At 38.1% G+C, this 15,721-nt stretch overlaps 1 protein-coding gene across 11 annotated transcripts in view; it reads right to left on the bottom strand.

Annotated features, from left to right (window-relative positions):
• Nucleotides 1-1,187: 1,187 nt before the first annotated feature.
• CTBP1 (C-terminal binding protein 1) overlaps nt 1,188-15,721 on the bottom strand; it is a 244,849-nt gene continuing 230,315 nt past the window's right edge. For 10 of the 11 annotated variants that reach the window (XM_069795688.1, XM_069795709.1, XM_069795694.1 and 7 more), the window contains 4 exons: nt 14,114-14,244; nt 11,791-11,918; nt 8,214-8,331; nt 1,188-2,657 (listed from right to left, as the gene is read on the bottom strand). In XM_069795688.1, coding sequence (XP_069651789.1) covers nt 2,471-2,657; nt 8,214-8,331; nt 11,791-11,918; nt 14,114-14,244 — 564 coding nt within the window. In that variant the 3' untranslated portion in view covers nt 1,188-2,470. The remainder of the gene's footprint in view (nt 2,658-8,213; nt 8,332-11,790; nt 11,919-14,113; nt 14,245-15,721) is intronic. The other variant, XM_069795687.1, reaches the window with a different exon arrangement.

The following is a 15,721-nucleotide window of genomic DNA, read 5'->3' as shown; positions in this document are numbered from 1 at the left end:
AAGATATATTTCAAGCATTAGCATAAAAAATATTGAACACGTTCCTACCACAGGGGCAATGCCCTATCACACCCATTAGTGCAGTATTTCAGGCTCAAATCCTGAAGAAGGTTGTGCCTGAGCAAGCACAGATGATGGCTCAAAAATACGCAGCTGGACAGCAAGCTTCAGAACTGAGCCTGAGAACTGCGCGCAATAAATAACGGTGCCTTCATTTCTAGTTCATCAATTTATTGATTCACTGGTAACAAAGCTTACTTACATAAGCCACATCCAAACTGATGCAAGAGAACGAAAAAAAACCTCCACCCTCTTGGTCTTCCTCAGGAAATCTGGTTGCAAATGAGACTGTCAGTGATTCTCTGCAGCCAGATGTTAAATGTTTGTTTTACATATGTTAAAGAAGCATCTTCAGCCTGACAAAGAAGCATCTTAAAACATGAATTATCAATGAAATATGAAATGCTACTTCAACTGCAGGAGACTGCATTTGTTTTTTCCAGGTTTTTGGCCACAAAGCTGCTAGAAGTGTCTTTGCTGGGATAACCTGCAGCTTTAGGGCTCTTTTCTGTTATGTTTCATGGAGGGAAAAGGAATGGTTTTACCATCAAATAAATTGTAATGGATGATGGTTTGGCTCTAAATGTTCCAAGGCAAAAACCTTCTGCTCTTCCATGGAGACAAAATTACACTTTACACAGGGCTCCTTGGGTACAGACCTGCAAGTTTCAGTCTTTCCTGATTTGCAGCCTCCTAACATTTTCCTAACAGAAGTGGAAGCCAGTTTGTAGACTTGCGGGAAATGAGGGACAGTAACTTTTCATAGATCCCATAAAAATAGCTCACTAACCTTAGGCGCACAGTTACTAGTTCAGATTAATAGCCAACAAATAGACAAGAGACCACCGAGGAGGTTTATGTTCAGGTTCCCTTTTGCCCATCCTGGATTTCCTTCTTGCAGCAGCTACACTTTTGTCTTGCTTTTGTGAACTGCGTAGGGATGAAGGACATCTTATCCAGAAGCACAGGAAAGGCCAAACCAGCTTCCAGCTGAAATCCAACCTGCCTTGAAAACACTTCTGCCTGTGCTCAAAGAAACAAACTCCTTCAACATAGCAAATACAACTACATCCTGCTGCACGCTTCCATCATCACAAAAGCAAATAAAACAATGGACACTTCTCATGTTGGACTTCGGCAAAAGACGTTTATTATTATTATTATTATTATTGTTGTGTTGCTGTTGTACCTCCTCTGCTCTGCCCACAGTGGTGGCATAAATGCTGTTACCATATTGTAGCTGATGATGCCGGTGTACAAATCAAAATCCATCTTAATTTCAAACTCCATTAGAAACACAGGAAAAAAGATCAACATTTACGAAATGTAAAGGGAAAAATGGTATGGAAAGAATTTTTTTTTTTTTATTTTTCAAGCTTCCAAGACAGTATTACAAACAACAGAGAGCAAAGTAAAGCTAGAAATGAAATACTTGACAGCATCTGTTTAAAAATTACAGCTAAGAAACCTAATAAAAGTTGAATAAACAGTTACTAGAAATAAAAATTTTTTACACATATGATATTTGTCTGGGATTTTTATTTCTTTAAAATAATTCATACAAATGGTTACAGTCACAAACATGATTTTAACCAAAAATATTGCTAGCCTACCACATTACCAGGAAGGAATCAATGTAGGCAATGAAATGCTGCTACTTTTCAGTAGTCTAGTGCCTTTTTCGCATACCACCAATAATATATACTTTAACTGGTGACAAAAAGCACAATGCTCGTTTATACAAAACCTTATTTTGTTTTTCCTCAAAATCTCTTTGCAAGGTTGTCTTCATTTTGAAATAAGGGAATTCATGCCAAAATTAGGAGAAACTGTTTTTCTTTTGTTTACTAAATTATTCTAAAAAATAAGACAAGCAGGTAGAAAAAACAATGCACTGTGTGGCGTAGAAAGAAAAATGGGAAAAATTCATTGTCCTGAGAAGTTTGCCAACTGCCTCATTTTTGGGCATGTTTTAAAATATAAAAGAAAGGATTTTTAATCTCAAAATTGGTTTGTTGAATGCCTCCCTTATGTTTTTCCTTGTTGACAGCTAAGCAAACAAACCCTTTTTAATGTTCTAAAAACTGTACACAGACAAGTACATTCATGATATAATTAACTACTAACTTCTCTTGCTTAACAAAGAACCCATAGGACACAGAAACAGTGAATCAGTCCACTGGACAGGGACAAACTACAATTTATACGGAGGAAAAAATGTTTCCAAATCTTCTTTTTGTCTCCCACCTTTTCCTTTTATACTGTATATTGGACCAGTTTCTAAACCAATAATCGTCTCCTCCTGTAAGTTCATGGTTTTGCCTTTAATCAAAATCCAGGGTTTTGTTTTGTTTTGTTTTCCACACGCTGAAGTTGAAATCTCCGATGTTGGGAATGCTGTTCTTGTAGGCTACAATTGGTCGCTTGGGTGGTCTCTATCAGCTTCTGGTTTGACAGTTTGGCCAGGAGAAGGAGCATGGGGCGGGTGGGCTACAGCAGGGAGGCCGTGTGATAAAGACATAGGGTTGGGGACTATTCCTTCTACTGCTGCAGGTATGCCAGTGGAAGCCACACTTACAACGCCTGGGGGATACCTGCTGAGAGAAGAAAACGAGAACATACATTAAAACCAAGAGATGACTGACCAGAAAGCCCACCTTGCCTCCTTCCAGAGCTACAGAGATGCTTCTTTTGTTTTCAGACCAGTGAGAAAGACAGTTGGTTAAGCTCCAGATGAGATACCATATGCAGATGCTGCTTAAAGAAAGCAAAATATGCTGTATCTTACCCAAATGAGAAAAAAAGGTTTGCTAGATTGCTTCTTCAGATTTCAGATTTAATAGCATGAGTGACAGCATAGCAAAGGAAACAACCTGGAAGTCTTGCTCCTCTCAAAGTATACCTCAAAAAGAAGTAATTCCGTGCAACACCTATCTGTTCTCTATGACTCTTCCTCAAGTTGACCTTCAGAAATTTTTTTTCTCGTGCAGAAATTTTAAAATTTCATTGTTGTGGTTTGGAAAAATATTTCTTTAAACTAATCTTGCAGTCGTAGCTTTCTGATAGCTCCCCAAAAGACCAATCATACCCACACACTCTTAAGATGACAAATTCAAACCTATTGCACCCGAGTAACTTTTTCAGCATCAAAGTTGCCGCTATACTTGCCTGAAAGAGAACCAATACTAGTTATACAGAGGACAAGTGCTTCAGGCAGACTGCAAGAGAGAGAGATGCAAACACGAAACTATGGACAGTTCTAAAGATTTCTTACTCTACCTGGATGAACACCGAGGCCTAAATATTTTATGAATTCAACAAAAATGTCATCCTCTGATTCAGCTTGATTTTATGACGGCTCTGGTATTATCAGGCTAAAAAAAATATCTTGCAAATCTACTGTTTCAATCCCAAAGTTCAGATGTAATTGATGAACACTGGTATTTCACAGTGCTGTATATAAACAACAGCTACACATCAACACTCTTAACAGAAATGTTTTCTTTTTAGCCAAATACCTCAATACCCATTTGCAAGTGATCTCGTGCTAGCCACTTAACAATGGCCCTTTGCCTTGCCTCCCCTCCCCATCATAGAGCTGCACACTCATCCCTTGCTCTCTCTTGCTATATTCTGCTCACCCAAGCATCCTAGCGAGACCGTCATCCATTTAAAAGCCTAAACACACAAACCTACCACTTACTCACTGTGGTATTTGCTACCCTAGTATTTACTTAGAACTAAATGGGAGAAAAGGCACTTGCAGTCTTGTCAAGCTTTTTTCAATTATCACATTACTCTGCTGTTGATTTTCTTCTCATCAGTTTAACACTGAATGCATCAGAGAATTTCACCCCATTTCAGTACCATCTTCTCTAAAGTAATGCGTGTTTGTGCTGGTCATCCTAAGTTCCCTCAAACTGATAGAAAATTAGTGTAGAACTTATGCAAAACTCAGAGGAGGAAAAAAGCTGGATGAAAGCACATTTACTTGTTTTTTCTTCCACCACAGAAATATCACGGGAACTGTTTTTTGCCAACACTGTGCCAGAGGGGCTCAGCGTGGCTATCTGACATGGCACAGGAACAACAAAGACACCATATGCTGGCCTGGTCATCCTGGGAAAGCCTCCTACAGATCATAACACTGACTGTCATCTGGGATGGATAACCAGTATGTGAAAGATCATACCACCTGTAGGCCAGAGAACTTTGTTCCCAATTGTACACATCTTTACAGGGCTTCCCCTATGCTAATTCCTCTCCAGAGGCTCCTTAGAATTAATTTGCAGTTTCTAACGGAATTAGTTGCTTGTTTCAGTACCTTAATTTGAATCTTGCTAATCAAATTTGCTTCAATTCCTATGAAAACTGTCAGACTGGCTATTGTTTTATTTATTCAAATTTAATTTTGAAATAGCTTATCTGTTACTCTAGGTGCTTCGTAAAGAAACCACATGAAATGACAAAACCTTCCATCTAAAAGCCCAACACAGCAACCGTTTCCAACTCAATCTTTACTTTCTAACAACATATTCCCCGAGCATCAACACACCGGAGCTGGGAGAAATTAAGGAGAGAGCAAATTCTGTAACTGCGCTTCCCTCAGGAAGAAAAGTCAGAGCCTTCCCTTGTGAAAATGGAAGGGGCTGAATCAGAAGCATCAACAGTTACCTTATGAGCACATTAAGCCATTCAAACTACACATCTGTAATTCTTCAACTTCAAATATTCTTTCTGTATATAAAAATATTCCCCTTGGACACCAAGTTATAATAATTGGGATTCTACCTGCCAGCAGCTCTCCTCAGATACAGGCTTCCTACAGACTTTTAGTAACATCCAAAAGCCTTACAATTGTTTTTCTCATCCTAAAGCTACACAGTGGCAGTAGCCAAAAGACAGATAACATAGCCCTCTGCAGAAACTGTAGTTTGCTTGACAACTCCTAATCCTATTTTGCCATTCTGTTTTCATAATTTTTGTCCCTTTTTAATTGAATCATCAGTGTTGTTCAAATTGTATCTCTGAAAGGAGGGCACATAAACTCAACAGCCTCTGCACATGGGCATTTCTATGCTACATAAACTTCCCTTACGCTGCTATGCTTTTCTATTCTTAACCAGCAAATACGTTCCCTCCAGCACTTCATAAAGTTGCTCCCAATCTTCCTCCTCTGGCAGCCATAAGTTGAAACGTTTTCCAGGTAAAATGTCCACTGCATTAAAATTTTTGTGAAAGCAGAAGCGAGAGAACAGTTACACCTCCTCTGCTACTTCATACTTTTCCTTCCCCTTCACCCACATAATCTTAACTTATAAAGAAAAATACAGTAGCACTCCTAATTACAACCGAAAGGCAACTTTGATTTCTATGTTAATCTCCTGTATTTTTTAAACTACAGAAGCACCTTGAACTCAGTATGTTAAGCTCTGTTCAAGAAACTGAGTCTGTCCCAAAAGAGCTTAAAAATGTAAGTGCATGCTGTTATGTTACATTACAGAGTCTGAAAATTACCAGTGAAATACCTCAACATGAACTAACTCCTGAATTACCAACTTGTAACTATTCTCATCCAAGTACCTCTTCAGTACCTGTTAGAAGGCAGAGAGATATGTCAACATGTCTATAAATTGCACAATCACTGTTTACTGGCTGTCAAATTTCACTTTGCCTATAACCTGCGTGTTCTGTGACAGAGGAAATGGCAGGGGTTTATTTAACAGGCAGCTCAGTAGTATATACCCAAAACCAGGGTATATTATGCTGCTTCACTGAGACTACTACAAATAGTTCCTTCTCAGGAATATCATTAATCTTTACTCCTGGGATAGGTCCTGTTCGCTTGACCTTTTGTGTTGATAGGGCATCTTGCATTTCACATAGTAAATGGTTTTGTATTCCACAGAATACGATGATATTCAGAAGACCTAGATTATATTCTGCTGATGAATGCTCAATCTTCTTTGCTTGTGATAATATCTGATAATTTAAGAGTTCTGTCCTGTACAAGTAAGTGATACATCCAGAATAAAATAGCCTCCTTAGTTTTAGTTCACTAAACTTCAAACTTTAGTTAGTTTTAGAGCTATTTGCAGTTTTTAACATAGAAATTATTATCCCAGTTCTTATCTTTTAATGCAATTACATGACTACGATACAGTTATTAGCATATCTGAAACATCCTACTGCCTGTGAAAGACTCCAGAACTCGGTTAGTTGAACGTATTCTTGGACTGCAAAGAAATGACAGAAAAATTTGCTTCAAACAATCAATTCAAATTTTATACTTAATCCAGTTAGGAATTAAGCATCAGCAAACACTGCTACTGAAACCAATTCCTTCATAAAGCCTGAGCTTGAAGTTCCGCATATTTTATACTGCACAAAATAGTAACTACCTTTACCCACACTCAAACACTATTCTATCACCCCTCCAAAAAGAAGCTTTCAATATTTTTTGTATGACCCTTAACTTCTCCCTCAAAATTCCCAAAATGAGGCTTCTTTATTGAAAAAACTGATTGAAACAATGTCTAAAAAAGGCATTCAGTTCTGTGTTTATCCTGCTTAAATTGAATACATATGGTCTTTACCTTGTAAATCATTAACTCCCAAAACATTCCTAAGTTAAAATCCATTTCTAGCTGTGAAGCCTGCTTCTGCTCAACTTGTGACCCCCAAAATGAGAACAAACAACTGCATTTTATTTGGGCACGCCACCCTGTTCCTAACTGCCATGACAGGGTTGGAGTTATTACCCCCAGTTCAGCAACACCTGCCTCTAAGCCTCAACTGCATTCAGCTATACCCTTGGTACTCCAAACTGAAGTCAATGAAACCACATGCTCTGTGGAGGAGAACACATGTGCTTCAACTTTTCATTTAAGCAAATAAAACCACCGTTCTTCAGATATTTAGGGCTACGGGTACTTTTTCCAAAAATAAACATCTTGACGTGATGCGAGATATATGCGTGTTGATCAAATCAAAGTTATTCTTTTCCTTTGGTGCACTTATGGCTACTGATATAAGGAGATTATGGCAAAGGGGGGGGTGGTGCTCTCCCCTGTCATCTCTCCATCACTTGCTGATGAGACTGTTGAAAGTCATTGGGACACAAAAGCTTTGCTTCACTTCTCAGCAGTGCACAGCTGGGTTCTCATATGGGGTAACACACACACAAAAAAATCCTGTTATCTATTAAAAGTATGGGGCACCCGTCCTAAAGTAGGACAAAGATAAGAAAAATGTATGAAGGAGGACAGTGGAAAAATTAGGACAAAGAGGTATAAAAAAAAATAATGACAGTACTGCATTGTCCCTTCCCTCAAGGCACTGAGTGAAGCAGCTGTCTGTAGCTTTCTCGGCCACTTTCATCCTATTTATGAGTAAATACCATACTGGAAGATAAAAAATTGCAGACGTTTTTCATAAATAAAAATTGTGTGAAGCTGGCTACTAGGAAAAGTCTGCTGCTAGAACAGCTGCTAGGGATAAAGGGACAGAAAAAGACTCTCAAGCAATCAAAGTAGCTAAGGAACGTACATATTAGACATAAAAAAATTGCCCCTTTCTATTAATTATTAAGAGCTGCTTTCACAGTTGATTGAGAATACCTAGATCAAGCCCCTCAAATGCTTTTGCTTAAAAATTAAATGTGTAATTTAGAAAACACTATTTTAAACATATTTTCATAATCATCACAGGCTATTCCACTGTATTCACTACTGAGTTATTTGTTCTCTCGTACGTCTGGAGGTCACAAAACTGCAAAACAATAGCTTATTATTGAAAAGTCTTTCTGTAAGCCACTGCTGTATCATTACCTTCAGAAAAAGGAACATAAACTTCCACTGCACTCACTGGAGATGACCAGAAATGTTTTACTGGAATATACAAAACACTGTATATTGTTCAGGTATTACTAATCACACAAAAAAGATAAGAAAAGGAAACGTACTTATGCACTACATGACCGACTTCAACTAGCAAAAGAAGATCATTCTCCTGAATGCAACAATTATGAAAACAATATAGCTGGGGCCTAATCCAAAACCACTTCTTTTATTAAGAGGAAGGTCTTCTATTTATTCTGGAATACATACCTCTGAATTAAGGAAGTACTTCTTTTACACCTGCAGCACACTTACCTGTATGCAGCACCATTAAGCTCTGGATGAACAACTCCGGGATCCATGCTGGCCCAATGTGTAGCTGCAGTCAAGTGATCTTTGTTAACACAGTTTTTCAGACTGTCTGGAATACGACCTAGGATGAAGCAAGGGAGAGAAAATAAAAAAACAGAAAAATTGTGTTCCTTATGTTCTTAATGTATCTATGTTAAAAATAGTTATAAATATTTGCATACTTATATCAATACATAAAGTCACACTAAGAGCTTATTTTTGATCCTTGCTGTTCTCCTTTCATCTGGGACCTAGTTAATAATGGTTAAAATGTTCTGCATAATTTTAACTTCTCTGTCTCTCTCGTCATTTGTATACAGGGTCTCAATAAAACCATAATCAACAGGAGTCATGCCTTCCAAGAAGCTAAAACTTGAATATACAGCATGGCTGCCACTCAAATTCAGTAATGTAGCCTCCTGCTCTCTGTCTTTAACTTCACCTTCCTCCTTTTCTCTCCACGTCTAACAGCAATAAAAACACTTACTGAAGAATGTAGGATTCTGAATGGAATTTTGCCATAAACCTGAATGCGACCGACACTTTCTTCCTGTCCTCCTGATCTTCCCCCTCTTTATCTCAACTGCTCTTCAACTTTATTTACTATAATGTATTAATCCTCAGCCATCTCTTTCATTCCTACAAAAAAAATTAAAATACACCAGAAAACTCCCTTCTTCATTTCTTCAAAACTTTTGCTTAACCTCTGAAGTATAACTGAAGTTTTAAGACACAGATACTGGAAAATCTGTCAACCTGATTCAGCACATACTGGACAAGCCTCTGACTGTCTTTCTGCAGAACTACCTCCAGCCCTGCAAAACATGACATGAACAGATACGACACACATTTTCTTCATGGCAACAGGAACATTTCCACCTATTTCAATGGGAGCCTTTGTTCTTTTCTGACATCTGTTTTAATGTATCTTTTCTATAGTTTAATCTTACTGTGCATTTGCACACACAGAGGTAGAAAGAGGCAAGTTTGAGTCTACCACTGCTACTGTTGGCAACAGTACTCCAGAAACGCTTTCAAAAACCGACCATGCTCCATCATTAAAGAATTCAGGCTTTTTGTCTCCAACTTCCTACTGGAAATTTGATTAAGGACTTCACTACTCTTTGCCTGCTTCTTTCTATCCATCAGCCTGGCCACAATGGGGCTGTAAAAAAGACTTTTCACAGAATTGCTTTTTGTCTAGTGGATGCCATCAAATACTTGTTACTCCATGACTTGAGCTTATGTCATTAAAACTTCCTGCGTCTCCTATACACAAGCCGAAAGGGTTTCTTAGTTCAATATTGGACAAGATAAGGTAAATGCCCCATTGTGGGTGAATTCCTACCATTCTCCTGATTAGAAATCATCTAAATTTAGCTGAAATATACAACCACCTAAACTCCTGCCAAAATCGTCCATAAATTTAAACAGTATCTTCCTTCTTCTTCTGATGTTTATCCTTCTCAAGTATTTTTAAACTGCAGTCATGTCTTCCTCCTTGTCCCTCTCATTCTTCATTTTGCTAACTTCTGTAGGCATGTTCTACTAGTCTCCCCTTACAAAACAGTATTTACTTGTTTAAAACTTGTAACAACCTTTTCACTTGCCATGCTTGCCTTCCCGTTTCTTCCACTACTGTTTTCAGTAGTCCTCCTTATTTAGTATTTTGCATGTTTTGATGTTCAAAAACATATTTAAAGATATTTAATCTCTGCTTATTATTTTTATTTTATACATCAGAACATCACTGACTTTCTGGTAACAGCAGAACCATCTAACATCTTTATCATCAGATGGTGGTCATAGCTTGCATTCCTTCATCGTACACCTTTTTCCAATTACTTTCTCTCTCTACACACTCTCTCCTCTGTGTTCCCCTATGGCTTTCATATATCCAGCTTTATCCCACACTTCCTGTACCTTTCCTACATTTGTTTCACTGCAATTCAATGTCATTCTCACCTCCCTAACGTTGGCTGCAGTTTGATCTTACTACAAACCATGTGCAAACACTGAAGTGCTGACAGCTTCAATACAAATCAATGATACAGATCGCCGATAGCGCAATCACACACTTTAAGAAAATATAGGTCTGTCTTCCTAGGCACATATGTTTGGGCTATTGCACAATATTTAACATAAAATTAGCTCCGTATAGCTGACTCTAATTCAGTTTTCAGACCATAGCCTATTAATGCTTATTTGCCCATCAATCATTCCCCTAGGCAGGTATTGTATGCTGGTTTGTGCAATCTCTCCCAGAGCTATTTGGGGGCTCGCAATAGTTATACAACTTAATTAATGTAGTATTAGAGTTCTTCTGGAGTATAAACACAAGGACTAATTCCAGCAAAGGGATGGTCAGATTCTTTAGGTTACCTCTAAAACACAGAGAAATGGTACCGTAAAAGGCAATTCAGATCAGGAGTTTAAGAGCTGCCTTTAATCACCATCCAGAGGAGAGTCTTCTTTCTGCACAGGCCATAAATGAAACTAAATTGCCCAGCCTCTCTAGGCACAAGATACAGGAAAGGCTACTGCTAGTGCTTTTTGTATAGCAGAGCAATGTGTTGGCACTGAACTACTCTCAAGGTGACACAGATGGCCCTTCATGTCTGCAGAGCATTCAGTCTATATTGCCAAGGGGGAAACAGCAAAGTCCTACTAAAGAGAGAACATTAGTGCTTAATGAATCATTTTCCAGTATGAAAATCCTTCCTTTTATTTTAGGCTACAAGGGATTCAAACCAATGCCAAATGGCTCACTCTCCTCATTTTATTTATTAGCAGAGCATGTTCAAGACATAACTGTTTTCTCTTATGTGAACAGTTTACAATTACATGGTAGTTATATAACAAAGAGACTTTCCTCTTTAAAATGCCAGACTTCTTTAGCAATGCTTTAAAGACAGGAACATCTAAAATGCAGTATCCTCCCAACAAAATACTGAAAACTTTGTTTTGAGGTAGAGAATGTGTTGTTGAAATATGAGCATTACTAGGAACAGCATGAAGCTCTAGGTGTTTTATCTCCAAGCATTACAGCCTTAAAGACACTGAAACTCCAGACCGTCCTCTAGGACAAATCTGGATGAACTTTGGAAAATACAAAGGAGCCAAAGAGAAAAAATTGAAGGAAACAGAACTGCTCATGACAAGTATAAGGGCGCACCTAGGAAAACATATGAAAAATACCAGCAATATCTGGATGACTTGCAGTCAAACCCATCAAATGGGTAATATTTACAAGCAAAAAAAGAGCAGTGGATTTTTCACATATAAGTACATTTCTGTTATATGGAAAAAGTACTTATTTTGCAGTGCCTGCCTTCTCTGTAATTGCAATGAACCTCCAAAATGATCTGTTCTAGTTCTGAGAATAGACTTAGCGGGTATTTGCTTGTTTCTATGTCCCAAATATTAGAAGTAGTAAACAAAACCTAAGGTTGGCTCTTTCCAGCATCTTTCAAGACTGAAGAATGAAAAGGTTTGTTAGAAAGAAATACACACTGAAGGAGCTAATAAGGTGAGTTAGTACCTGTGATCGCCCTTCGGATCTCTCGTGCTGCTTCCTCCCGCATCTCAATTGAGGCTTGTTCACTATACCAGGCTGCATGTGGGGTACAGATCAGGTTTGGTGCATCCTTCAAGGGGCCCTGACTAAAGCTAAATGAAGATTTAAAAAAAGATCAAATGACAAAAAATATTGGGGGGGGGGGGGGGGGGGGGGGGAAGAAGAGGGGGATCCAGATGGATTTGTACATACACAGATTAATTTCTACAACAGAAAAGAATTGCATTTCTATTCCTTGTTGGGTTTGTTTTTTAATTCTGTCAGTTAATTTAATACATTATTCATGGTACAAATAACCAACAACCACCTCTCATAGACTCAAGGGGTAGAACCTAAGTCTAGTAGCAACATTAGCTTCTGTCCAGTGCACTTATTGCTAACTACAGGCACTGCCACTCCAGTTCTGGTGCAGAAATGCATAAAGCAAGACCCAAATCAATTCAGGATGCCATTCCATTTGCCCATTTCATCACAGTTTTACTGCATTAGCCAACAAAGCTGTTCTCTCAAGAGTCACTGTCAATGTGACATTTAAAGACAAAATCTTACAATTATTTCCAAATAAGAAGTGTGTCCATCAGCAGCCTCAACTTTCTTTTTTTTTTTTTTGACAATTCAGTTATTTTTTTCCTGTTATTTTTAACTATTTTTTTCATTCCTGTTCCTTTATAGAAACTCCACGGAAAGAAGGAAATTTACTTTACAGATTGATTTTCAGGGAAAGCAATAAATCTGTGTAAAAGTGCCATCACAGATACAGAGTAAAGAAACTGAAAATAATGGAAACTTGCTCCTCCTGTTTATTTCCAGTTTTAATAATCTTACAGCCAATTGTAACAACAGGAGAACAAATATTTTAAGACAAAAGCGTGCTTTCAGAGTTGGTCATAATTCATAAAGTAATAGATTTCATCTGTAGTTCAATAAAACATCAGAATATCTGGCAAAACTCTCGAATAAGGAGTTGCATGCTGCGATCAGATAGACATGCAGCACTGAAGCCAAAGGAAATTGTGGCTGTAATCCTGCAACTGAATCTCTGCAGATGGCATCTCCATGCAGTAAATGGGGCTTCCTATAGGTGCAATGGTCTGCTTGTGCAGATCCGAGATCTGAATTGGGAAGAATGTATGTAGCTGAAAGTCCCTTGAGCTGTTAGACTCTGGCTTTGCACAGTACTACTGCATTGTAATGACTACATTTAGAAGTAAATGAATGCAGGGTATGCATAAATAAAATTAAATATTTGTGATGTGGCATTGTGTCTCAGTAGACATAGAAATTCTACCTAAACGGATACTATTCTGGTTTTTTAGAGCTTCTGTTCCCCCCCAAGCTGATACAAGAGAGACTGTCCTCTCTAGTCTATGCAACCTGCCCTCAAGTCCTGAACCTGTTCCTCTTCAAAAACTTATGTGGATTGTTCCAGATAAAATTAAAATTTCTCCCTGCCCAGACTGAACAACTGAAAAAGGCTTGTCACATACAAGCACTAAGCTACAGCAGTCTATTCTCATAAGTCTAACTCAGAAGTCAGGCTCAAGACTCAAGGACATATCAAATAGGCTCGTTTCTGATTAGGAGTGCTGATACCGTAATACCAATGCCACTTTGGGGAGTGGTACATTTCTGCCTAAAACACTGGATTTCTCAGTCAGTCATTCAAAAACTAAGGCTTGTACTACCAGCTTTGCTGATGACAGCAGAGTTACTACTCCCCTGACGGGGTAGCAGAAAACAAAACCTGCACTCTGACCATTTTCCTTATCTTAACTTTTTTTGCAACCTGTTACATTTATGGCTTTCCTGCAGAGGCAATCTGAACAAAAGTATGTCTTTCCCTCCAGAAAGGTGTCAAAGTAGTTACTTCTCACACCAAATCTCAACTCTGCCTTCTGAAAGAGTCTGTTCAGACATCAACATTAGCTGCCTCCAGAGTTGCATCAATGACAAAGGAGCACTCCCCTCAAAACTATGATACAAAGCCATGACCAGGATTTGAACCCAAGCCCCTGCTATTTCTACTAAATAAACCCATTGGATTTTTTTTTTTTTTTTAAGGAATTAAATCTTGGATGTCACTTTTTTCACTTCTGACCACATACACAAGCTCCATCTACATTTGCATTAGTCCAGTGCTGCACAGATTCATGTTGCTTTACTAAGGAGTATTTAGCTAGGAAATGAAGGGAAAACTCAATTTACTCGTTGTTGTTGATTGTATCATGCACTAAGACTTAAAAATAAGAAAGTGAACAAAATAAAAAGAAAAGAAAAGGAAAAGCACCTGAATGGTTCTGACTCATGTACATCTAAGGCTGCCCCTCGTATCCTTCCTTCCTTCAGGGCCTGTGCAAGTGCTTTTTCGTCTACTAACCCACCTCGAGCTGTGTTGACCAGGAAAGCCCCTTGTCTCATCTAGGGAAAGTTAAAAACAAGAATGATGAAATAAAAATAAATGAAATAAAATCGTTGTGGCATTATTTTTTACTCAAAAGAAGCATCCATTACAACAAAGGCTATTCAGCTGGTTTAACCTGTAACAGTTGTCTTCCCTTTCCATTGGAAAGTACCACAAAATGTGATGCTTCTAACATAAAATGCTATTTCACAGCACTTAATAACCTTTTGTTTCTTGTAAGCAGTGTCTTTTAATAGAAGCGTTGTTTCAGATATTGTGCAGTAACATGATCAAAAGATACAACTGTGCATATGAAAGTGACAGATCATTTTATGCCTTTTTATTTCACTGTGAAATTGCATGAGACAAACTACAGCACATTCTTAAACAAATTCATATTTTGTAGTTTTCAACTTTCACACAAATAAAAGCCTACATGAATTTTCCAGAAAAATCAATGCTTTTGGATTTTCAAACACTTTTCCCTTTAGTTGCCAAAACACAGTAGATCTATGTTTTATTTATTTTTGTTACTTCAGCTTCCTCCTCCCTGTGAGACTTTTCAAATAAAGGTCTAAAGAACTCGTATATTATTCAATTAAAAGGCATGAAAATGAATTTGGTTGAGAACGCTGTGTGCCCAGGAGAGAAGCTGTGCTGTGCATTGTGCAGATTAGCATTGTAGATGACACTGTGTGGGGAGAACTACAATAACTTACACCATAATATATCCACAACATGAAAACAAAGTGGCGGTTTAAATAAGAGAGATGGTACGGAAAAAAAATAAATTACTACATCCTGCTTCCAGCCACCCTAATACTTCACCTTTTACCAGACGTCTCAAACACAGCTTCTGATCTCAGAAGCATTTCTGTGCATGAAAGTAAGCCTATGAAGAGCAGGAAACATGAAGATGAATGATAAAAATCTCATTCTGTACTGAGTCGATCTCTCACTGCAAGAACAAGAAAACCCCAACATTTTGACACCAAGTCAACTAGTTGAAACCTACACATCAAACTTATGTAAATGGATCCTTACTCTGAAAGACTGATTTGAAATACCAAATTCATGAACAACAAGGAGGTTTGGATGAAAGTCAGCTACGAGAATTTTTTTTACATGAGATCATAGGAAATATTGAACAATTAACATGCATATGCTTGCAGTAAGGCTATAAGAAAAAACAACAACCATATTTTACTGGCCAACTCTGGGTTTAGTGTGGCCCTGTCTCTCTCCATTTGCAGACTCTTGGGCTCACAGGAGAACCATTTACTCGTCTGTATAGCAAAACCAAAGTCGACTTGCAGGAGCAAAAATAAGGGATACTTCTTTTAGTTTTATACAATTAACTTGGGAATTAGAACAGTGAAAAAACGGTGGCATGATCTTAAGGTGGTCTAGTAACAAGACGTTCCTGATGGGAACTATCACTGCATCTCCACTACTTAAGTCAGCTGAGAGAACTAGATCAAAACTACCACAGGA

The sequence above is a fragment of the Haliaeetus albicilla genome, chromosome 1, assembly GCF_947461875.1.
Source record: "Haliaeetus albicilla chromosome 1, bHalAlb1.1, whole genome shotgun sequence".
In the NCBI taxonomy this organism is placed as follows: domain Eukaryota; kingdom Metazoa; phylum Chordata; class Aves; order Accipitriformes; family Accipitridae; genus Haliaeetus; species Haliaeetus albicilla.
Note: the sequence above shows the minus strand (reverse complement) of the source record. Positions and strands in the feature narration are given on the sequence as shown.